Below are 23,831 nucleotides of genomic sequence, written 5' to 3' on the forward strand. Positions count from 1 at the left end.
TATTTCTCTTGGAAATAGAGAATTTGGGAACCAACCTGACTATAAGCTGTGAAGATGAGCTCACTGGGCTCATCTGAGATGACCTCAGCTGGGCTTTGCTGACCCAGCCTAGAGTGGGAAGTGTTGCAGGTTGGAGAACCGTCCTATGAATTGTACAGGGCTTTGTAGTTTACAGAGTACATACACAGCTAGCAGCCCATTTGCTCCTCACAAAACCCCATGAAGTGGTCAAGGCGGGCATCATTATCTCCATTTAAAGTTGAGGCACAGAGACCAACAAATGGAGTATCTCTCTGGTCCCCTGGGACTCTGGCCAGTTCACACACATCACCTCAGGTGTAAGGGGAGTGCATTATATCTAGACGTGTTGTAGATGGAATGGAATGTGGAACTCCATCACTCTGAGTTGTCTCATTTCACACAGATGGGCGGTCATTCCCATGATGTACCCAGCATCCTTCCTGTTTGATGTCCCCAGCACAGCCTATGTGGCTTTATCTTGTGCTAATCTGTTCATCGGCATCAACAGCAGTGCTATTACCTTCATCTTGGAATTATTTGAGAATAACCGGGTGAGCATAACTTTCTTGGCTTTTTTGTTTGATTAGTAGGATAGTAGAGTATGTGTTGGTCAAGCAGAGCCAGGGGCAAGCATCGTCCATGTAGCAGCTGAATGCAGATGAGTGCCACTTTCTTCCTCCCTACCCCTGACCCTCCCTCCCTCCCTCCCTTCCTTCCTTCCTCCCTCCCATCCTTCTTTCGTCTTTCCTTCTTCTCCTCCCTCCTCCCTCCTTCCCCCATCCCTCCTTCCTTCCTTTTTCATTCCTTCCTTCCTTCCTCCCTCCTTCCCTTCCTCTTTCCTTCTGCCCTGTCTCCCTTTTTCCTTTCATCCTCCCTCCATCCCTCCCTCCATCCTTCCTTCCTTCTTCCTTCTTTCCTTCCTATAAGCTCCTTTTTCATTTCTGTGCTCTGAATGAAATGGTTTTCTGCGTTTATTCCACAAGCAAAACTTTATTCTTGCAATAAACTTTAAGCTTTGCTTACTCTTTCAGAAAGGTTTCCTCAGGGACTTTGGGTGTTGGGTTTTACACCCATACACAATACATTTGGGTGATTTCAAAATCTAAAAGGAACAAAAAGGCATACAATGAAAAAATCTCCTTCCTACCCCTGTTTCCCACTCACCCAGTTCTCTTCTCCAGAGGCGAACTCTTATTTGAGTTTCCTGTGTGCTCTGGAGACACATCAGCAGATCCCTATACGGTCTTTCTCCCACTTTCTTATGGAAATTGTAACACTCTGACATATACTATTCCTTGGGCAAGTCAATCTTGATGAAGAGACTGGGGATTCTCCATGCTGAATGCCTCATTTTATGAGCTGCCAAGCCCAGTTGTCCCTTCCACCTGACCTCCCCCTGTCCAGAGACAGATGGCCAAACTGAATCATAAAAAGAGGGGGAAAAAAAGAAGGCAGTCACTGCAGGGCTGTCTTTACTCCACACTCCACACTCCCAGTCCCCACCGCTGTGTCTGAGTCCCGGCTGTGGCTGTCCTTGGAACATTTGCCTCCCCACGTGCCTGTGTCCCCAGGCACCTCAACCTTTCCTCTCCTCATTAGCTCTTCCCAGTTCAGAGGGTGGGACCGGCCAGCACATCTGCACTGCTGCCCTGCCGCACCCACCTCCACCTGCCTCTGGGCCCTGCTGGGGAACACAGGACAAATCTGTGCGGAGGCCCCACCGTGAACTGCCCAGACCCGTGGACCCCTGAGACTGATTCTTTCCAGATCTTGTTAGGGTTTCGTGGCCACTGGACAAGTAATGAAGCCTCATCTGTCCCATGAATGATAAGAAATTCAGCATGTCAGAGTCAGACTCTGGAAAGGGGGGGGATAAGAACACAGCCCCAGCAGATGGCCAGAGCACCCTGGTGACTGAAAATGCTGCTTTGCAGAGCTGTGTTTGTCACAGGCTCACAGCCCACTAAGTCTTAAGAGAGTGTTCCTTCAGAATAATTAAATAGCCAGCTTAAAGCAACTCAGAACATTTTCCCCTCTGAGGCTGCACCCATTTAGCCAACATTTGCTAAGCACCCGCCTTCAAAAAGCTGGTATTTTCATGTAAATTATCAGATACACAGCTGCTGTGGAAACCCCCAGTATCCCACAGGAGGCTCCCCAGCTCCCAGCAGCTGCCGCCCCTGTGCGGTCAGTAGGTCTTTACCAGCTGAACGCCATGTGCTGGGTGTGTGCTGATATAAACAAGCGTGGCCCACTCGTCCTGCCCTCCAGAGGCTCCCGTTCCAGTGGGAAAAGGACCTGCCCACGAAGTTTACAACAATATAAGCCACAGTGTATGATCCTCCATAATACAGTGTGTGACAGAGCATCAGAGGAGCGAGGCAGATAACACGCTGCAGGCCAGAGGCAGTGGGAAGAGCCAGGCTGCAGGGGCTGGGGGAGCCGTGGTGGAGGAAGTTCAATTTCAGCCTGTAGATTTCTATTAGCCCATTTAATAAATAATGACGTGCCTACTCTGAGCTAATCATTGTGCAGCTATTTAGGAAGGACACAAAAATAATTAGGACTCAGTGCCCACCCTCCAGGGGCCCACTGACTAGTAGAGAAACTAGGCAGATTTTTAAAAAATTAATCATGGGAATGTGATAAGTGCTGGGAGGGAGGAATGGATACTTTCTCATGGGAATCTTGGAAGGCTTGTAAGAGAAGGCACCCTCTGAGCCAGCCGTCTAAAGAAGAACAGGAATCTTCAGAAAGCAGAAGGGAAAAGAGCATTCTTTCCTGCTTGGAGCAATAGGTAACAGCCTGCACATGCCTGGGCCTAGAGGCCAAAAAGCACAGCGATTCCAGAAAGAGTGGGGAAACGGGGTAGGCAGGGAAGGATGAGGTAATGTGGGCACCGGTGTGGAGGCTGGAGAGGGAGGAGGTTGTGGGACAAGGAGGAGCCAGATGGGATGGACAGCAGTGGCCCAGCCAGGAGCTATGCTGGCCTCGTACCCCTTGGTGTCCCTTCTATTTTCTCAGGGGAGGCTCTGCCCAATATGCCAAGTCTGACCACTCGAAAACAAGTCCCTGGCTTAACACAGACCCCAGAGAGAGTCTCCAGCCCTCCTCTCCCTAGACAATGGTAGTTGCCCCGTGAGGGGCTGAAAAGCAGAGCTGGAGATGGCTCAGGGCCTGCTGTCCCCCTGCAGCTGTTGTTAACAAATGCCTTGAGGGCTCCTGTTGTTTCAAAGTGAGTCTGCAGGGAGAGCTCCCTAAGTGGACAGCAGGAGGGCTGCAGCTTCTCTGCACATTCCTGCTGTCACCCCCAGAGTCACCTAGGGGAGGGGTAAGGACAGTAATGCAGGTTCCTCACAGTTAGCCTTGGTGCCCACATGGTACTGAGCATAGTAAATGTTTAGAAGATGCTGCCTGGATAGACAAAGGGGCAGCTCCCGCCCACTAGAAACTTGCAGGGAGCCCCAGTCCTTGATTGGTCATTTAATTGATTAGCTCCTTGGCCTGGCCTTGAGGCACTGCTTGTAAGTACTTCATGACCTCCATCACAAACCCATTATGCTCTGCTGGACAAATCCCTCCAGTGGCCAGTCTGGCTGCAAGGACTCTCTGTCTGCAGGCCTTCGCCTGTGCTGTCCTGTGAGAGCATCTGGGCCCCACCTGCTGAAGAGAGGGGTGAGTGGGCTTTGCTCCGTTTCCAACAGTCCTACTTCTCTGTTTCAGACGCTGCTCAGGTTCAACGCCGTGCTGAGGAAGCTGCTCATTATCTTCCCCCACTTCTGCCTGGGCCGGGGCCTCATTGACCTTGCACTGAGCCAGGCTGTGACAGATGTCTATGCCCGGTTTGGTGGGTGGTAGCCAAGGCCCGTGGAGCATGGGCCCTGGGTCCAAAGCTGGGAGGGCTACCGGGGGGGGCTCCTGCATCAGACTGTGGCAGGGGCTGGTGCTGGGAGGGGATCTTGTTGGGCTGGAAGTGTCCTGCCAGCTAGAGGGGATTAGGGTGCCTCTGTTTCCATGGCTGAGGAGCCACAGGAGGGATGGAGGGCAGCCCAGATGACGCGGGTGTTTGGCTCTTGCTAGTTCCCACATAAGGCCTGGTCTAGTGGGCCTTGTGCTGTGGCCAGGTCTGTGGGGTGAGCTGGGGCGGCTGAAGTGGACTCAATTCCTGTTGATGCCCAGGTGAGGAGCACTCTGCAAACCCGTTCCACTGGGACCTGATTGGGAAGAACCTGTTTGCCATGCTGGTGGAAGGGGTGGTGTACTTCCTCCTGACCCTCCTGGTCCAGCGCCACTTCTTCCTCTCCCAATGGTACGTCCATGCCACACCCTGGGGCCAGTGGGCAGCTCAGGGCATCCAGAACTGGACCTTATACCCACATGGTCATCTCTTTCCTCAGGAGCCCCACTCCACGATGTTTTTTTTTACATTCTCAAAGCCTGGCTTTTCTCCAATAATACAAGTAGAGAATCGGGTTAAAATAGGCACATTCAAATATGTGAAGAGCATCTACTTTAAAATATTTAAAATGCAGTGCTAGTAATTTCAATTGCCGATATTTAATCCTTCTCATTTAATTACCAAATGTGTATTTTGATTAGATGATAGTATTGCAAATAACAATGGTTACGGGATATCCAAAGTACTAGGAAATACACTAATGTATTTATGAGAGAAGGGACACAGCAGGCCCCTTTGCTAATTAGAGATTTGGGAGCATGGGAGTAATATGGGAGCCATGTGGAGGGGTGCGGGCAGTGATCACGACCTCCCACTCCTGGAGGAAGGTGGGTAGCTGCCAACCCTGACTTTTGACCAGGGCTTCTCAAATGCCAGGTTAGCTGGCAGTTGCCATTCTTCCACAGGCTCTTCCTGAAGCCCCTGCCTTACTGCCCTCTGCAATCCAGGCCTACCTTTATTGTCCTCACCCAGGTGCCTGAATTGACAAGCAGCAGCCCTTCGTAGCAAGGTTTCCCCAGTAGTGTTTTGTTTCTTAACTTTTCCTCCTCTCAGGCTGAGTGTGGTCACCTGTAAATAGATTCCAAGGACTTGGTTTTATGTTTTGATCCACAGGGAATTGATTTATTGGAAATGAATCTGCCTTTCTACTCACAGGACTGTGAGAGGTGAATGAGATCACAGGTGTCAACACACTCCTGATGAAACAAGATACACAAGCAGTTCTAGTTATGGGAGACAGTGTCAGGAATTGTTGTCCTTGGCACCCTCAGCCCTTGCAGACCCTTTCTGCAGCCTTGGCCATACCTTTTAGAGGCCTTTGTGTGGGAGAGAGCGGATCAGGAGGTTGACTACCCAAATTGACTCATTAGCTTCAAACTCTGATGTCAACACATTTGAATGAGTCCTGCCTGCTTTAGGGCCTAAAGAGGACCAGAGAAGTACACCATAGTCCCTGGCTTCCAGAAGGTCAGGGAGGGTTTCAAAGAAGAGGCTGTGTCTTTAAGAATGGGGAAGATTCCATTTGGTGGGGCAGGAGGAGGAGAACATTGAGGGACTGGAAACACATGCGGAGGCTGGGAGACGGGAATGACCAATAGCACTGGGAACCAGGGGGAGATGCCAATTGCTGACAGAGGAGTTAGTGCAAGAGGTAAGTGAGAAGGGTAGGTGGGGCTGGATTGCAGGGCTGTAACTACAGCTGCAGAGGGAGGGCTTCAACCTACAGCTGATGGGGAACCTCAGAAGGTTTTGAGGCATGAGGTGGCCTGATGACAACTCTGTTTTGGAAAGGTGGAGTTGGCAGGGCAGACTGGAGGAAGTGGGAGGCTCGGAGGTTAGTAACTACCCCTTACTGAGTGCTTGCTGTAGAGGAAGCGTTTTAGTCCTGACGGTGATCCCAGGCCCTGAGTCTTTACTCTGTGCCAGGCACTGTGCTGAGTTCATCTTCAGCACAATCCTATGAGACAGGTATTGTTACCCCCTCCTCATCACATGGTCGAAGTAGGCAAGGTTCAGAGAGGTCCAATGCCCAAGATCACACATGAGGAGGCCAGGACTGGAACCCAAGGCTGACTCTGGACATGAGCACCTGACCTCTCTACCTAATACCTAATGCCTCTCCTGCTGGGAGCCCTTTTTAGAATTTAAGTCTTAAAGGATGGAAGCCCAGAGGGAAGCAGAAGCAAGGAAATGGAAGAAGACCAATGGAAAGGACAGTGCCAAGGACGCTGTACAGCCAGCCCAATCCTGACCCCTTTTCTTCATCTAGGATTGCTGAGCCCACTAAGGAGCCCATTGTTGATGAAGATGATGATGTGGCTGAAGAAAGACAAAGAATTATTACTGGTGGAAGTAAAACTGACATCTTAAGGCTACATGAACTAACCAAGGTAAGGGAATGGGTATGAGTTTGGAGGTGCTGGTTAGATCCACAGTTGGCATGATGTTGCCATTTTCCTTCTATAGAACAGTTGATATGCTTATGCAAGCAATTTGGTTCCTAATTTTATGTGGGGTCATCATCTCTGTGTTATAACTCGTCTTCCAAGAACATCTAATTCCAATGTGTATTCCCTGCTATTCATCTCGGGCACTGACACAGGGCCTCAGCGAGAATCACTCCAGCTGAGCATCACTCCCTTTTCTGTGTTCTGTTTCTGCAGAGCATGAGTCAGCTTTGAGATATCTCAGTACTCACCACACCTCTGTGCCTGCCCATGTCAATATGTAACCTCCTAGTGTTGGTAGTTTTCTCCTAAACCATCCCTTGCTCTTTGTTCCCTCTTCCCCTCCTTGCTCTAACCCTGTCTCAGTTCTCGGTACGATTTCTTCATATCTTGCAGATTTATCCAGGCACCTCCAGCCCAGCAGTGGACAGGCTGTGTGTTGGAGTTCGCCCTGGAGAGGTGGGTACTCTGCAGACCACATGTGAAAGTCTTCTGAACATCAGCTCTTGTGCCTGCCTCTCCTCCCCATAAGGCAGAGCTATTCAACAGGAACATAATGCCATAATGCAAGTCACATATGTAATTTTACATCTTCCACTAGCCACATGAGAAAAGTAAAAAGAAAATAGGTAAAATTAATTTCACTGGTATTTTTTATTTTACTCAATATATCCAAAATATTATTTCAAAATGTAATTAATAGAAAACCTTATTAATGAAATATTTGACAATTTCTTGTTGTTTTTAAGTCTTTGAATCTTTACACTCAGGGCCCATGTCAACTGGGACTTAGATGTGTTTCAAGTGCTCAGTAGCCACACATGGCTCGTGGCCTCTGATGGCAGCCCAGGTCTAAAATGCCTCCCCCAGCTCACACACTTACCCTGGGGCCTGACATTTTAGACCTTCTTGGTCTCTAGGGCCAGGCTAGCTCTGTGTTTTCTCCTAGTGCTTTGGCCTCCTGGGAGTGAATGGTGCCGGCAAAACAACCACATTCAAGATGCTCACTGGGGATACCACAGTGACCTCAGGGGATGCCACCGTAGCAGGCAAGAGGTGAGTATCCTGCTCCTCCTGTCTCAGGAAGTCTCTCACAGGTCCTGTGAGGAGAATAGGAAGGGTGATCATCAGACCCTATACTAGGGTGGCTCTGAGGCCCTGAAAGATCTGTACAGAGAAGGAGGCCTCCCAGAGAGCATGGTCCAAAAAGCCCAACACATAGACCCACTGGAAAATTGAACTGAATTGTGATGGTTAAGAGATTCCTCTGTTGGGATGGATTCTTGGAAAGACCTGGGAAGCACTCAGTGTGTGGTTCTTAATCTTTTAGAGGTCATGGAACCTTTTAAGCATCTGATGAATATTTGTAGCCTATTCCTATAAAAATGCATCATTATTTCCCATTACCTTCCTCCACACATTTTTGCAAAAAGTTTCAGGGAATTTACTGAGCCCCAGGTCACATTTATGATCCTGCAGGAGCTCTTGAATCCCAGGTTAAGAACCCCTGTGATGAATGAAGCATCCTTCCTCTGGGTTGAGTTTCTAGATAGGGGCTCACGCATGGACCCTTGGGGTAGCTTAACCTGCATTGGCTATTTGTAGGCTGATACTTGGCTTTGCCAGACCAAGGAGCATAGAGGGAAAACTGGTGTGTGCCCTTGGATTCTGGAGGGTGACTGCTGCTCTCTGTAATAAAATGTGTTTAAACAGATTTTTCCCCTATAGGCAGGACAGAGAGGATAAGCTCTCACTTGTCTGCCTCTTTCCTGGCTGCAGGAAAATCTTGAACACTAAAACTTCAGCACACAAAATAGAGGTGCCCAGAGGAAGCCTCTGCCCTGGTTTATAAGTGGAGTTAGTTGCTGCTGACATCTGTCCAGCATCTGCTTGACTGGGGCCTCTTTCTCTCCCCTGAAAGCCATCCTCAGCATGGCCCAATGCCCAGTGGGCATGAGGAGTCCTCAGCATGCTTCACTGGCTCAGACAGGATGAATTTGGTTCTTTGGCCTCCACAGCCAGCCCTACTGGGTTTACAGAAAAGGGACAGGCAGGGGTGAAGCCAGGTCATGGCTGAGTCTATCTCAACAGATCCAGCTTCACCTGCAAGTGACCACGCAGGTGACTTCCTCATGGTGACAAAAGCAGTCATGGCAGGGTAGAGGAGGGGAAAGATATCATAGAATTTTCCATGAGCACATTTATGAGACATCAAGTTACGACTGTGTCCAAGTGAGGCACAGTCTGACATCCAGAAGGTAAAACGGAGCTGGACGCTAGAAAGAAACTATAGGTTTAAGACACGGAATTGGGATTATCTGGTACGGTAGCTCCCACTGATTTGGAAACGTACCCTACTTGCTTCCCTGAGTAGTTTTAATTGGCCCAGCCATGCCTTTGGTGGCTTTTGTCATTGTGGGGAACTGTAATGGTCTCTCTCTGTACCGTCCTATATCATCCATCCTTTATTCATAGACCCTAAGCTATAAGAAGAAAAGGATGAGATTAGACTAAATGTCTATGTATAGTTTATTTTCCATCTTGGCAATATATTTTCTAGTGAGGGTGAATATATTAGCCAAAGGGAGTTGGTGGAACCTAACTCACTCTACCCCTGCTCCCTGCAGGCCTCTCACTGTGGGTAGTTATCTGACTGGCTCCTCTTTCATTGCTATCTTTGCCAATAAATACAGATAGAGAAGTTTACTTCCATCAGGACACATCCATCTTTTCTAGTTACTTCCCAAATGTCTGAAAATTATTGAAAAATCATGAATCATTTCCTTAAACCTGATCTTCCCTGTTTTTAAACTCACATGTGAGGTGATCTGATCCAAAATGAAAGCTGACTTTTGGCGTAACAGGGATTCAATTAATCCTAGACATGGAAACATGGAAGAATCTGACAGGATTCAGTTTCTAACCAAAGGGCGCCTGTTTTGATTCCCAAATATCCCATGCATTTCTGAAGCCAAATAGAAGAGAAGAAGCAGCTTCCTTTTCCTGTTGGCAGAAGCTTCTCCAGCCCTAGCTCTATGGTCATCCCTCTACTTCCTTGAAGGATACTCACTAATTGCTTTTTCTCTTGCAGTATTTTAACCAATATTTCTGAAGTCCATCAAAATATGGGCTACTGTCCTCAGTTTGATGCAATTGATGAGCTGCTCACAGGACGAGAACATCTTTACCTTTATGCCCGGCTTCGAGGTGTACCAGCAGAGGAAATCGAAAAGGTGAAAAATGGTTTGTTGTGGCCACATAGGAGTCTGGTTAATTATAAGCCTGTTTCATGAGAGTGCATTCTCTTGGAGATGAGAAACTGAAGCATGCTATTCATTCATTCACTCATTCCAACAAAAGTTTACTATGTGTCTACTGTGTGCCAAGTACTGTTCTAGAAACCAGGGGTATAGCAGTGAACAAGACAGACAAAAAAAAATCCCCACTCTCATATCTAACAAAATGATGGTTGCATTTATCCTTTGACTCAGCAATCACACTTCTAAGAGTTTATCCTGAAGATGCATCTCCCACAGTACAAAATGAATATGTATAAGGTGATCCATTGCATTTGTAATTGCAAAATGCTGGAAGTTACCTAAATGTTTAGTCATTGTAGATTGGCTGAATAATTTATGGTACAGACACACAATAAAGTCTTATGCAACTATAAAAAAGAAAAAGAAAAATCTCAGTGAACTGATATGGAGATATTTCCAGTAAATACTGTTAAATGAAAAAAAGCAAAGTGGAAAACAGAACATATAGAATGCTACTTTGTATGTAAGAAAGAAGGAAAAATGAGAAAGTAAATGTACGTCTGCTTACCTTTGCAAATAGAACGTAGAAAGGATAAACCAGAAAACAATGAATTTGGTGATCAACAAGAAGAAAATGGGAAGAAAGAAAAATGGGAGGAAACAGTACTTCTGGCGATATATTTTTGTATAGTTTTAATTTTTGGAAGCATGTTAATGTTCCACATATTCAAAAAAAATCAGTAAGAATGGGAAGTAGGCAAAAATGAAAACAAAAAGAAAACCTAACACTGACAGCAAACTAAATAAAGTAACCCAATTTTATTTCAAATAAATTGCAAAAGGGGGATAGAGCTAATACCAACAACTACTGAACACAGTGTTTGACTCTATATCCTCATTCTTGGGCGGGGTGGAGTAGGGGAGAAGAACTACAAATAATTTCTGAGTTCTTTTTAGTTTGTTTTTTGTAGTGGTACAGGCAAAGTGATTCCAAAAATTTTAGATGTGTTACAGGATTAAATAAATTAATAAATATTTTGATGTTATTGGGACCCAGAATTCTCACTGTGGAAGAAGGGACTTACAAATATGGAAAAGGGAAAAGCAAGAAAGAACTGTGAGGTCATGGATTGGAACTGGAGATAGCACTGGGAATTCAGGAATATTTATATGCTTGTGTTTGTGGATGCATGCAGATGTGTTCATGTTTCATGCACATAGGCATGTATATATATACATATATTTGCATGTGTGTATCTGTCTTCTGAAAGGGTCAAGAAGCAAAAACACCCCAGTAGCCATGAGCACACTTAGTGCTCAGACTTTTGTCTTAATAACATTCCTCACTAAAAGTAACCCTGATTCCTCCAATAAATGATAAATTCCAGGGCTGGAGTGGCATAGGTATCAAATGAACTTGGAATATCTTATGCCAGAAAGTAAGGAAGTGCTTTAAAAAAAAAATAATGGCCTGGGCATGGTGGCTCACACCTATAATCACAGCACTTTGGGAGGCCAAAGTAGGAAGATCGCTTGAGCCCAGGAGTTCCAGATTAGCCTGTGCAACATAGGGAGACCCTGTCTCTACAAAAAATTAGCAAACAAATTAGCTGGGCCTGGTGATGCATGCCTATAGTCCCAGCTACTCAGGTGGCTGAGGTGGGAGGAATGCTTGAGCCTGGGAGGTTGAGGCTGCAGTGAGCTGTGATCAAGCCACTGCTTTCCAGCCTGGGAAACAGAGCAAGACTCTGTCTCTTAAAAAAATAATAATAATGTAATTTTAAAGAAATAAAAGTATCTCTGTACAGATTGCTTATTGGTTACAAGGGAGAAACATAATAATTTTACAATGGAGAAATTAGATAGCACCTTAACTGGGTGATCAAAATTAACATCTACAATGGAGAAATTAGACAGCACCTTAACTGGGTGATCAAAATTAACCATAAGGGGCAGATGAACATCTCATGCCCCGAGATGTGATACCCTGTGATGGACACAATTTCACTTATGTAGAATCCAGATTGGAGATATGTAACCTGAATCTTATCATGAGGAAACATCTGATAAGCTCCAAAGAAGGAATATTCCTTAAAAAAAAAAAGGAGACTGTATTCTTCAAAAATATAAGAGTCATAAAAGACAGAGAAAGAGCTATGGAAATATCTCTGATCGCAGGAGGCTAAATAGGCATAATGACTGAATAACAGACAATAGACTACATCTTGTGCAGAAGAGAAAAAAAATGATAGGAGGATATTATTGGACCAACTGACAAAACTGAACTATGAACAGTAGATTAGGTAAATGTATCACAACATTAAGTTTACTGACATTGATAATGTACTGTGGTTATGTAAGAGAAGATCTCTATTCTTAGGAAATATGCCCTGAAGTATTTAGGAGTGAAGGGCTGTGATGAGTAACTTACCCTCAAACGGGTCACAAAAAATTGTGTGTGTGTGAGAGAGAAGGGTTTATTAGTTAATAATTCTATGAACTATTTTTATTCCTATATATTTGTGTGAGTTTGAAACTATTTCCAAATAAAAAGTTAAAAATGGAGCTTACATTCTAGTGGGAGGGATAGACAATCTATAGATAAATAGGTAAAATATCCAGTACCTTAGAGAGTGAAAAGTCCTCAAGGAAAATTGATGCAGGGAGGAACTGTTGGGGTAGGGTTTGCACTTTGAGGTAGGGTGGCCCAGGGAGAGCCTGCAGAGGAGAGAACCTGAATGAAGAACTAGAGGTGAGAGAAGGAGCCACGTGCACACCTAGGGAGGAACATTCCGGGCACAGGGGACTAGTACAGAAGGCAGAAGCATGGTGAGCTTGTCTCCAGTGGCTTCCCTAGATCCCCTCCTGTGCATGTGCACACACACCTGGTGTCTCTGTCATCGTTCCCTCACAGCACTGTCACGATCTGCCAGTATTCTGTTTATTTTGACTGTCACCTTCCCGCAGTCTGAGGACAGCAGCAATGGCTGCGTTCACATTGTTCTCCAGTGCCTGGTTCAGTGCCCGGTGTATGGTCAGTGCTCCATAGGTATGTGTCGGATGCACAAGGCTTTGGGTGTAACCCTCTTGAGGGGTGGGATCAACAGGTCTGGGACTCACCATCTTCTCAAACAGACCCTTCCTCCTCCACTCCTAGCCATGGTCCAGGACGCTGGGCGAGACCCACTGTCTTGCTCTTTGTAAGGCTGAAGTCCATTTCCCAGGTGGCTACACCCAACAGATGCTGAGCAGACCGGGCCACCCTGGGATCCAAGACACAGAGTGAAAGAGCCCCTGTCTGGCGCCTGAAGCACATGCCAGAGGACAGGAGCCAGCAGGAGCCTGTTTCACCCTAGTTGGGGCTTTCATTCTGGAGGCGTGAGATCTGGGAGCCCAAGGCTTTGAACTGGGGGAGGTTTGGGGTATTTGCTTGTCTTCTCCAAATGGCATTTCTTTTTCTTCCCTAGGTTGCAAACTGGAGTATTAAGAGCCTGGGCCTGACTGTCTACGCCGACTGCCTGGCTGGCACGTACAGTGGGGGCAACAAGCGGAAACTCTCCACAGCCATCGCGCTCATCGGCTGCCCACCGCTGGTGCTGCTGGTAACTGCGGGCTTGGGCCACACCAAGGGCTTAAACCAAGTGCTGCGTCTCTCGGGTTGGGGAAATAGGTTCTGGGTTGGCAGATTTAGAAACTGCAGCAATTTGGCTTTAGTCTGGACTGTTTCCTGTGTTGCTCATTTTGAGCGATCAGCCCAGTGTTTGGTTCACACAGCTCTGGAGAAAAACAAGTCATGGCACAGCTTTGACTTGGGACTGCGCACATCCTGCGTTCCCAGGCTGTCTCCTGTGGGGCCATCGGCTCACAGCCGGGAAGTTTGGCCTGCTCTGCGGCCTGTCGGTGTCTGGTCCCCATACAGGAGCACTGAGCTGGGTCAAAGGCTCCTGAGCCAGGCCAGGCCTGAGGCCATGCCCATGCAGCCCAAGGATCATGAGGGCACAGGGCACAGGACACAGCGGGAACCAAGGAAGTGACCTGAGTGACCTCCCTGCCTCCTGACAAATGTATTTGCAGGATTTTCTTTTTTTGAGGAGAATTCTGTCATTGCCTTAATCCACTTTAATCCCCTCGTGGGCTGAAATGGGCCCAGGGTGGACACCATGCTTCTTTACTCTCGGATCCACCTCCTGCCTTCCGTACCCTACACCAGGGTACCCCTGTCTTGCTCAAGTGAGGGGAGTGACTGTTGCGCCTTCTGTCAGCTCATCCTCCACAGGGGAGCCAGCCCAGGGGGAAGCAGTAATCAGAAGGGCCAGCTCCCAGCCTGTGCCCCCAAACTTCTCTCCACCCCCCAGGACGAGCCCACCACAGGGATGGACCCCCAGGCACGCCGCATGCTGTGGAATGTAATCGTGAGCATCATCAGAGAAAGGAGGGCTGTGGTCCTCACATCCCACAGGCAAGAGATTCCCAGGGCTGGGGAAGGTGGGTGGGAATCCTCTCCTGCTCACCTCGTCTCTCCTGCCCCACAGCATGGAAGAATGTGAGGCGCTGTGCACCCGGCTGGCCATCATGGTAAAGGGCGCCTTTCGATGTATGGGCACCATTCAGCATCTCAAGTCCAAGTAAGCAGATAGTGGGGCGTGCCCCTTGTAGCCTTCTGTGGATCCAGCTGGATCCTGTGTTCTCCATTGACACTTGGAAGAGTCCTGCTGCCCCGTCATGCCCTGGGGCAGAGGCAGGTGGTGGCTGGGCCTCATTCTCCAGCAGCAGATGGAGAAGGCCATTATGCTGATAAGAAACTCCTCTATATTGTCCTAATTTCCTGTGGTCGAAGACTCGCCCAAGTCTCTGGATGGGGCGTCTGATCAGGATGCATGCAGAGCCTGGCTGGGATGAGGGAGGGCCGCTACCACTGCCTCAGTATTCCACCACTTATCCCAACAGATCCAGGACCTGTGGCCTATTTACTAAGAGTCCACTCCAATGTAGGAATGGTTTGGAAACCAGCTGGCTTGAGGACCTGTTTTTGTTTTTAGAAAATTGTCTGCTTTTGAGTTTGAAAAAAGACCATATGTTATACGACAAACCAACAATGCCGGTAATCTTGAATGGGATTATCCTTATCCTGTACCCACACATTGTAAACTGTTATAGATAATTCCTTATTATTAAGAGTTTGCATGCCAAAGCTAACAGTTTAAGATTATCAGCATATTGCTGTGCTCATTCACATTCTGATATGCTTTATAACCTAGAAAAGAGCAGAGTTACAATTACTCATTTATTTAACAAACACTTATTAAGAGCTCAGAATATAAGTCACTAAGCTGGTTGGTGGGAGGAACAGCACATAACCCACCTTATCTATGCTGAGGTGCATAATCCTGATGCACCCACGGGAGGGTGTTACACAGAAGATGTCATCCTTTCATATGTGTCAGAGCAGATAAATGATTGAGAGAAAGGTCTAATAGATAAGCTGCTTGTGGCAAGTGGACGTTTGGCCCATGATTTATTGAGCAACTACAGCTTGGACACTGCATAGATATCTATAAAAATAGCAGCATGTCAGGTCACCAGACCTGTGTCAGCAACTTCCTGTGTCCAACTGCTGGAGAAAGGGAAGTTCTCCTATTCCTTTCCCTCTAACTCCTCAATATCTCCATGATAGAGGAGGTAAGAGGGGAGTGTTCCCTGTGTGGAGGGGTGGTGAGTTTTCTGGAGCTGAAAGGTAAACAGCCTTTCTCCTCTGCATCTTACTGCAGAGGAGAACAGCCCTAGACCGTGGAGGGAGCTTTGGAGTCAGTTATGACTGACACAGGATACCAGGGCATAGGGTACTGACACCCGCTAGCCATGCACACGCTCTCTGGTGGACCATCCCTCATCCAAGTGAGGGTAACCAGCCATCCTGCTGAGGGAGGAAGAAAGCACCAATGGTCCGGGCCCTAGCAGCTCCATTTGTTTCGGGAAGCTTCCTCAGGGAAGTGCTGCCTTCCCGAGCCTTTGCTCCCACCTGGCCTATCAGCCCTTACCACCACTCAGTATGCACTGGTCCACGTGTCTTCATGGGCAGTCTTGGGATCCCCACACTGGGCTAAAACTACCTTTGACAGCTGGGTGCAGTGGCTCACACCTGTAATCCTATCACTTTGGGAAGCTGAGGCAGGCGGATCACTTGAGGTCAGGAGTTCCAGACCAGCCTGGCCAACATGGTGAAACCCTGTCTCTACTAAAAATACAAAAATTAGATGGGCATGGTGGTATGTGCCTGTAATCCCACCTACTTGGGAAACTGAGGCACAAGAATTGCTTGAACTCAGGAGGCAGAGGTTGCAGTGAATCGAGATCACACCACTGCACTCCAGCCTGGGCAAAACAGCAAGGCTCTGTCTCAAAAAATAAAATAGGCCGGGCGTGGTGGCTCATGCCTGTAATCCCAGCACTTTGGGAGGCCAAGGTGGGCAGATCACTTGAGGTCAGGAGTTTACGACCAGCCTGGCCAACATGGTGAAACCCTGTCTCTACTAAAAATACAAAAAAAAAAAAAAAAAAAAAAAAAAATTAGCCGAGTGTAGTGGCGGGTGCCTGTAATCCCAGCTACTCAGGAGACTGAGGCAGGAGAATTGCTTGAACCCAGGAGGCAGAGGTTGCAGTGAGCCAAGATCATGCCACTGTACCCCAGCCTGGGCAACGGTGAGACTCTGTCTCAAATAAAATAAAATAAAATAAAATAAAATAAAATAAGATAAAATAAAATAAAACTACCTTCGACTTCAGCAAGTACGATTGTCCCACATTACCATGCAGACATTTGACCTCTAAAAACTGGTCTCAAATGATTTCTCCAGGGACTACCATGGTTTTTCTCTCCTAGTTTTCAGTATGTACACAGGTCTATGGTATGGGCCTTTAATCCCCAGTATTTCTTGTTGTTCTTGCTTGGGTTTGTTTCTTGTTTTTCGGTTTTTTTGAGACAGCGTCTCACTCTGTCACCCAGGCTGGAGTGCAGTGGCATGATTGTGGCTCACTGTAGCCCTGACCTCCTATGCTCAAGTGATCCTCCCGCCTCAGCCTCCCAAGTAGCTGGGACCACAGGCATGTGCCACCATACCCTGCTAATTAATGTAGAGACAGGGTCTTACTTGTTGCCCAGGCTTATCTTACACTCCTGAGCTCAAGTGATCCTCCCACCTCTACCTCCCAAATTGCTGGGATTTCAGGTGTGAGCCACCAAGCTGGGCTTAATCCCCAAAATTTCTGATGAGTCTACTCCTTATTTTGGGATTACCTTAGGCCCAACCACTAATAGAGGCCTGTCCTGCACTGTGTGCATCCCCTAGATTTGGAGATGGCTATATCGTCACAATGAAGATCAAATCCCCGAAGGATGACCTGCTTCCTGACCTGAACCCTGTGGAGCAGTTCTTCCAGGGGAACTTCCCAGGCAGTGTGCAGAGGGAGAGGCACTACAACATGCTCCAGTTCCAGGTCTCCTCCTCCTCCCTGGCGAGGATCTTCCAGCTCCTCCTCTCCCACAAGGACAGCCTGCTCATCGAGGAGTACTCAGTCACACAGACCACACTGGACCAGGCAAGTTGGCCCCGGGGCACCGAGAGCTGAGCAAAGACTGGCCCAGAACACCCAGTGTGGGTTGGAATTGCCATAAGAGGGAGGCATAACATTCCTGATTTTTAACAAACCCTTGCCCTCTGTTTATTGGGGTAAAAGGTGGTATATCAGAAATTGTTTTCTAACAATATTTTTTAGTCATCAGGAAACTTCATTGATTCTTTTTTTTACATTTTCCTTCCCTGTGATGCTATGGTGTGTTATTTCATTCTTGCTTGTTTTGTGGTGGTGGTTTTTCCTTCAAATCGGCTTTATTGATGTGCAATTAACACACGATGAAACACAGGTTCTTTGGGAGGCCAAGGCAGGAGGATCACTTGAGCCCAGGAGTTTAAGACGGGCCCATGCAACAAAGTGAGACCTTGTTTCTACAAAAAAAAATCAGAAAATTATCCAGGCATTGTGGTGCATGCCTGTGGTCCCAGCTACATGGGAGGTTGAGGCAGGAAGATTGCTGGAGCCCAGGAGGTCAAGGCTGCAATGAGCTGTGTTCATACTACTGCACTCTAGTCTGGGTGACAGAGCAAGCCCCTGTCTCAAAAAAGCAAAACAAAAGAAAAACACCTATTTTAAATTTACAGTTTAGTGAGTTTTGATAAACGTGCATTCCATGTGTGGTTTTTTAAGATGTAATCACATTTTTTATTGCGGTAAAATATAATAACATAAAATTGACCATGTCAACCATGTTTAAGTGCACAGTGCAGTGGTATTAAGTACATTTACATTGTTGTGTAACCATTACCACCATCCCCGATAGAACTCTTTCATCTTGCTTCAGTGAAAATCTGTGCCCATTAAACACTAACTCGCCATTCATTGCCCCCCTCCCCTTGGCAACTACTGTTCTACTTTCTGTCTCTAAGGCTCTGACTACTATAGATACCTCATAGAAGTGGAATCATACAGTGTTTGTCCTTTTATGTCTGGCTTATTATGTGAGGACTTAGCATAATGTCCTCAAGGTTCATCCGTTGTATCATGTTGTATCATGTGCCAGAATTTCCTTCCTTTTTCAGGCTGAATAATATTCCTTTTTACGTACATATGCTACATTTTGTTCATCCATCTATTCATTCATTGATAGACATTTGGGTTGTTTCTGGGTTTTGTGCTTTTATATATGTTTGTTTTAAAATAAACATCTTTAGAGACAGTTCAGTAAAGCAGTGGAAACAGGGAAGTCTCCATTTAACCCCTGAGGAGCTGGCTCACCCACACCTTCTCATCAGCATTAAGCAGGGAGAGGCATGAGCAGGAAGCACCTGCACACTCAACGAGGAGCCGAACAGTTCTTCGTTGGGATCAATTACTTTTTTTTTTTTTTTTTTTTTTTTAGTTATTAGGATGCTGCTAGCTGAGAATCTGCCTTGCCTTGATTACCCCAATGTCTGGTGCCCAAGTCCCTTGAGTCCTCCAGCAGGAACTCCTGTGGCATCACTCGGGAGTCTAGTCTAAGAAGCTAGCTCTGACCAGGGCAGTGGTGGCCAGGCTTCTGTGGGTGGGCCAGCCTCCCCCGGGTAGGACACAAGCCATACCAGCAGGGCTGTATGTGAACTGTGGAAAATAGAGAGCAAAGTGGGTAGGTGGGTGTAGGGTGCTGTTTTCCTGGAAATATCTACCTAATCTTGCTCTTCTTTTACCTCCAGGTGTTTGTAAATTTTGCTAAACAGCAGACTGAAATTCACGACCTCCCTTTGCACCCTCGAGCTGCTGGAGCCAGCCGACAAGCCCAGGTACCCCTGCTGCTTATGCAGTCTGCAGCTTGAGGCAGCTCCTCGGCTCAGAGCCCAGCTAGATCATTGGGCTTGAGTTGCTCCAAGGCTCAGATATGCTTCCTGCAGAGAGCCCCACCCATACCATGGTCCCTACCAAGTCCCCACCACATCCTCATCACATCCTTGCTAAGTCCCTACCACATCCTCATCACATCCTTGCTAAGTCCCTGCCACTGTCCCCCTGTTCTGTGCTGAAGAACTTTTCATTCAGTAGCTGTAAGGGTTCCTATTCTAATCAGGAAAGCATTTGGATAGTATGGGAGAGCATTTTTGAAAAGAACTTTCCCATGTTTTTGCTTACAGCAAAAAAGCTTGGATTTGGGGAATGAGGAGCAGAGAAGGTAATAGAGAATATTAGAATGTTTTGGGTGCTTGACATCTATGTCTGGACATGTGTTTGAGTTTCAAAGGACGGGACTTAACTGGCACATCATTTCAGTGGCAGACACATTTGGTTAGATCAAGAAATAGCATTTGTTGTAGGAATGGGGCTCTTTGTGCTTTATAAACATATCAAGAAGATGGAGAAAGAAGCAATAGGAGGTATGTCTCCTGGCTTGTGATAACTCTTGGAATAGGTGCTTGTAGGTTCCTGCCCCAGCACATGCCCCATGTAAGGAGCACACCGCCCAAGAAGGAGAGAGCTAGATCAAGTACTGGAGGAGGCACCAGCATCCCAATGCCTTGGCTTAAGCCTGGGATTGTAGAGGGATGAATTAGCCACTCTCTTCTGACTTACCTGGAGAGTAAATCAAATCAAATCAAGAAGCAAGGATATGCAAAAACCTTATTTCCCCATAAAGTTTTTATTCTGCCCCGTTTCTATATTGCAAGAAAAACCAAATACAGCTAATGATGGAAACACTGCTGTCCAAAGCAGTGCTTGTGATCAATTTTTTCCCTTCCTCTTGACCAGCAGAGACCTAATGGCTACTTGGCAAAACTGACTTTGTCTTCCCACCCCTTACCTGCCAGAGGGCCCAGAAATGCCTAAGTAAAGGCTCCTTTAGTTAGAGAAAGTTTGCTTTTACTGAGATCTTCCAGCCACTGATTCCCATTTATAGATCTGGTGATTGCTCTTGACATCAGTTGAAAATTATTTTTAAAAACCACTTGCAGTTGCAAATCCTTTTTATAACTCTGTAACTCAGAATATACAATTGGGTAGCAAAATTGTTTCCCAGCATTACCAATGGTCTCCCCACCCCTGCCTGGCATGTTCCCTCTTAAACGACTTGTCCCACCACATCACCTCTGGGCCAGGCAGAACATCAGGGGTGCTGATGTTCTATATCTACAGCAGTTAATGCCAAACTTTTATCCCTTATTGGATGCGATCATTTTTCTATTGTGTTTTTTACATTTTTGTTCACAAAGATTAGAAAACCTGCAACACAGTTATTGGCATCTTTTTCTGATAATTTTCATCCAAAACCTAATTCTGACTTTACAACATACTATCTTTACAAAGGTTTGCAAAAATTCTTTCATATAGCATTGTATGTGTCTGTCATGAAATAAATAGTAATTATATTATTGTTTACATTATACCACTTCAAAATAATTTTCTTTAAAGTATCCTTCAAACAAGAAAAAGGCAATTTCTCTCAAGAAGTTTTAGAGAGAATTTACAACTTGCTCCTAAGCAAATGTGAGAACTTCAGGAGGTTCATCCGGCCATTGGCTTTACAACTCTAAATTGTGAGCCAGGACCACACAGATATTTCTCTAGAAATCAGTGTTTGCTTACCAAGAACATTTTTACTCTCCAAAGGACTCCATCCTGGAAAACATGTTTTGGGATAAGGTCTTATGCAATCTTGTACTCTGTTAGTAAAACCAGTGAGGGTCAAGGTGTTAATAGATTAAGTAGCTGACAGATGATCAGACAACTTAGAAACATCCTAAATAAGTTAATAATTATGTGGCCATCGCATGTGCATTCCCAAATTAGGAACGACTCAGATCAATTTCTAATCCTTATTCTTACACTGTTCCAGTTCCCCCATATAACTCGTATCTTTGTGTTAGTTTCAGAAGTTTCTGAAGTACCCTCAGCCTTGATGGGGATCCTCGCACCACCTCAAATCCTGTTCTCAGCCCTAAGTACTGTGTTAGTCATCCTCTTAAGAGGATGTGTGATTTTAAATCAGATAATGGGATAAACCACATTTCGTCTAGACTGGTCAGGCCTTTGTCCAGTCCCCTCCTCGCCCACACTACCCCAGCCCCACAGCGGGCATTGGTTCAGGAATTCAACCCACACTTTATAACTGGAGACAGTGTCTCTCCAGTTAAAAAGATCACCTTGGTGTCCGCTTCTCAAGGAACATGGACATCTTTATTAATCAAAGCCCAAGCTTCGATCTGGAGCCTAATATCCTGCACTCCAGCTCTCATCTCTCCCCTCCCCCAGTCACATTTTCATGCTTCCCAGAGCCATCCCTACAGGAAGTGGTCAAGGGAATTCTGTACCTCAGGGCTGACCTAAATTAGGATTTCTTGGCTTTTAAGATAATGGTAACTTTCTTAAGCTAAAAAAGCCCCAAAAGACCCTGTAAGAGCCCTTGGAAACAGCACCATGGGTGTAGCTTCCCCCCAGGATGTAAGCATGTATGCACACATCTCATATATGTGAGTCTTTGTAACAAATGCCTGGATCTTAGAACCAGGGAGACCTGATTCATAGATTTCATAGAGAAGGAGAGAAAGATGGCCCATAACCCGGGTGATCTGACAGAATCACAGTGCCCTCAGCTGAGTGCCCTTCAGAGATTGATTGACAACTGTTTAGCTTTTGAAATCTAATAGTCACAGCATCTCAGAAAACCAAGATGACGCGAGTCCATGTGCTCTCCTTCCACAGGACTGATCTTTCACACCGCTCGTTCCTGCAGCCAGAAAGGAACTCTGGGCAGCTGGAGGCGCAGGAGCCTGTGCCCATATGGTCATCCAAATGGACTGGCCAGCGTAAATGACCCCACTGCAGCAGAAAACAAACACACGAGGAGCATGCAGTGAATTCAGAAAGAGGCTCTTTCAGAAGGAAAACGAAACTGACTTGCTCACCTGGAAAACCTGATGGTGAAACCAAACAAATACAAAATCCTTCTCCAGACCCCAGAACTAGAAACCCCGGGCCATCCCACTAGCAGCTTTGGCCTCCATATTGCTCTCATTTCAAGTAGATCTGCTTTTCTGTATGTTTGTCTGTGTGTCTGCGTGTGTGTGATTTTCACGGAAAAATAAAATGCAAATGCACTCATCACAAACTATCCTAATTCACAGTCTCCCTGGTGTGCACCACCTAGTATAGTTTTAGACATTCTTTAGGTGGGTGCATAGGTCCTTGTCAGTCCCATGCACTTCTGTGAGTGTTACTGCCTCAGGACTGCTTGTTCTGGCAAGATTCTGCAACACTAGGTTGGAAGTGAATGGACTAGTCTTAATGTTCCATGTCAAGTCTTTGTAGAGTTTGAAGAAAACACCCAACTAGTAATGCCTGGAAACATTATCCATTGTCAGCTGGGTATTACTGACTTTAAGTTTCATGTCTGTTTGCCCAGCTTATTTGAGTGTTTACCTCACAGGTGTAATTAGGACAGGAGACAAAGAGGCATGGACAGGCAAGAGTTGGTCCTTGGTTGGAAGTGAGACCCAACAGGACTTTGTAACCATTTGAAGAGGTCAGGACCTCATTCTCATGCTGCTGTGCCTTTTCCACAGTGCTAGCATGTGCATCTTCTGCAGTGGTGTTAGAAGGGAATGAAGGCCGGGCGCAGTGGCTCACGCCTGTAATCTCAGCACTTTGGGAGCCTGAGGCGGGCAGATCACAAGATCAGAAGATCGAGACCATCCTGACTAACACAGTGAGACCCCGTGTCTACTAAAACTATGAAAAATTAGCTGAGCATGGTGGCACATGCCTGTAGTCCCAGCTACTCAGGAGGCTGAGGCAGGAGAATCACTTGAACCCAGGAGGCGGAGGTTGCAGTGAGCCGAGATTGTGCCACTGCACTCCAGCCTGGGCGACAGAGCAAGACTCCGTCTAAAAATAAATAAATAAATAAAAAGGAATGAAGATGGACATCTAGTTCACATAAATGCTCACCAAGATTCAGAAAATAATCATTTTAAACCAAACATTTCCAGAAACTGTGGATGAGGAGAACAAGTGGGTTTCCTTGCCAAGGCAGTCTCCCCTCCATGACCTAGAGATGGGCTTCATCGTAAACATGCTTTCATTATACTGAGGATAGACTCCAGAGTCAGGGTGAGGGAAGAGGAAAAGGGGAGAGATGCTGAGGCCCAGGAACTGTTGCTGAGAAGAGGATGAGGAAGAAAGTGAGCACAAGGTGCTAAAATTTTTGTTTCAGCAAGAAGGGTCCTGTGCTTGTTTAGAGGCAGACAGAGGGCAAGGGCTACACAACTTTTAAGTCCTGCACACCTCCTGGCTTGCCACTTTGCACCTACTAGATGCTAGGCAAACAACTTCCCATAGAGACTATAAAACTACTTTGGTAACCCCGCAGCTTCATCTGGTGTTGACTTTTTCTTTTAACTTACCAAGGACCAAAACTGTAAGACCATTTTAGCTAGGGCTAGGATAGAGGTTGGGAAAGCCCAGCACACTGCTTGCATCACACTGCTGCACCCTGGCTGGTTTCATAATTTAAATTAGCAACTGCAATATCACAGGAAAGAAGACCACACTCTTTGGGGCTGCTTAGGA

At 46.5% G+C, this 23,831-nt stretch overlaps 1 protein-coding gene across 1 annotated transcript in view; it reads left to right on the top strand.

The window, feature by feature from the left end:
* ABCA4 (ATP binding cassette subfamily A member 4) overlaps window positions 1-22,374 on the top strand; it is a 127,042-nt gene extending 104,668 nt beyond the window's left edge. Inside the window, exons 38-50 of the mRNA XM_024250602.3 lie at window positions 425-572; window positions 3,745-3,868; window positions 4,201-4,330; window positions 6,249-6,369; window positions 6,823-6,885; window positions 7,376-7,482; window positions 9,518-9,659; window positions 13,154-13,288; window positions 14,042-14,145; window positions 14,219-14,311; window positions 17,033-17,282; window positions 18,971-19,057; window positions 21,966-22,374. Of these exons, the coding sequence (XP_024106370.2) occupies window positions 425-572; window positions 3,745-3,868; window positions 4,201-4,330; window positions 6,249-6,369; window positions 6,823-6,885; window positions 7,376-7,482; window positions 9,518-9,659; window positions 13,154-13,288; window positions 14,042-14,145; window positions 14,219-14,311; window positions 17,033-17,282; window positions 18,971-19,057; window positions 21,966-21,971 (1,510 nt within the window). The 3' untranslated portion in view covers window positions 21,972-22,374. The remainder of the gene's footprint in view (window positions 1-424; window positions 573-3,744; window positions 3,869-4,200; window positions 4,331-6,248; window positions 6,370-6,822; window positions 6,886-7,375; window positions 7,483-9,517; window positions 9,660-13,153; window positions 13,289-14,041; window positions 14,146-14,218; window positions 14,312-17,032; window positions 17,283-18,970; window positions 19,058-21,965) is intronic.
* The last annotated feature ends 1,457 nt before the right edge of the window (window positions 22,375-23,831 follow it).

The sequence above is a fragment of the Pongo abelii genome, chromosome 1, assembly GCF_028885655.2.
Source record: "Pongo abelii isolate AG06213 chromosome 1, NHGRI_mPonAbe1-v2.0_pri, whole genome shotgun sequence".
NCBI lineage: Eukaryota > Metazoa > Chordata > Mammalia > Primates > Hominidae > Pongo > Pongo abelii.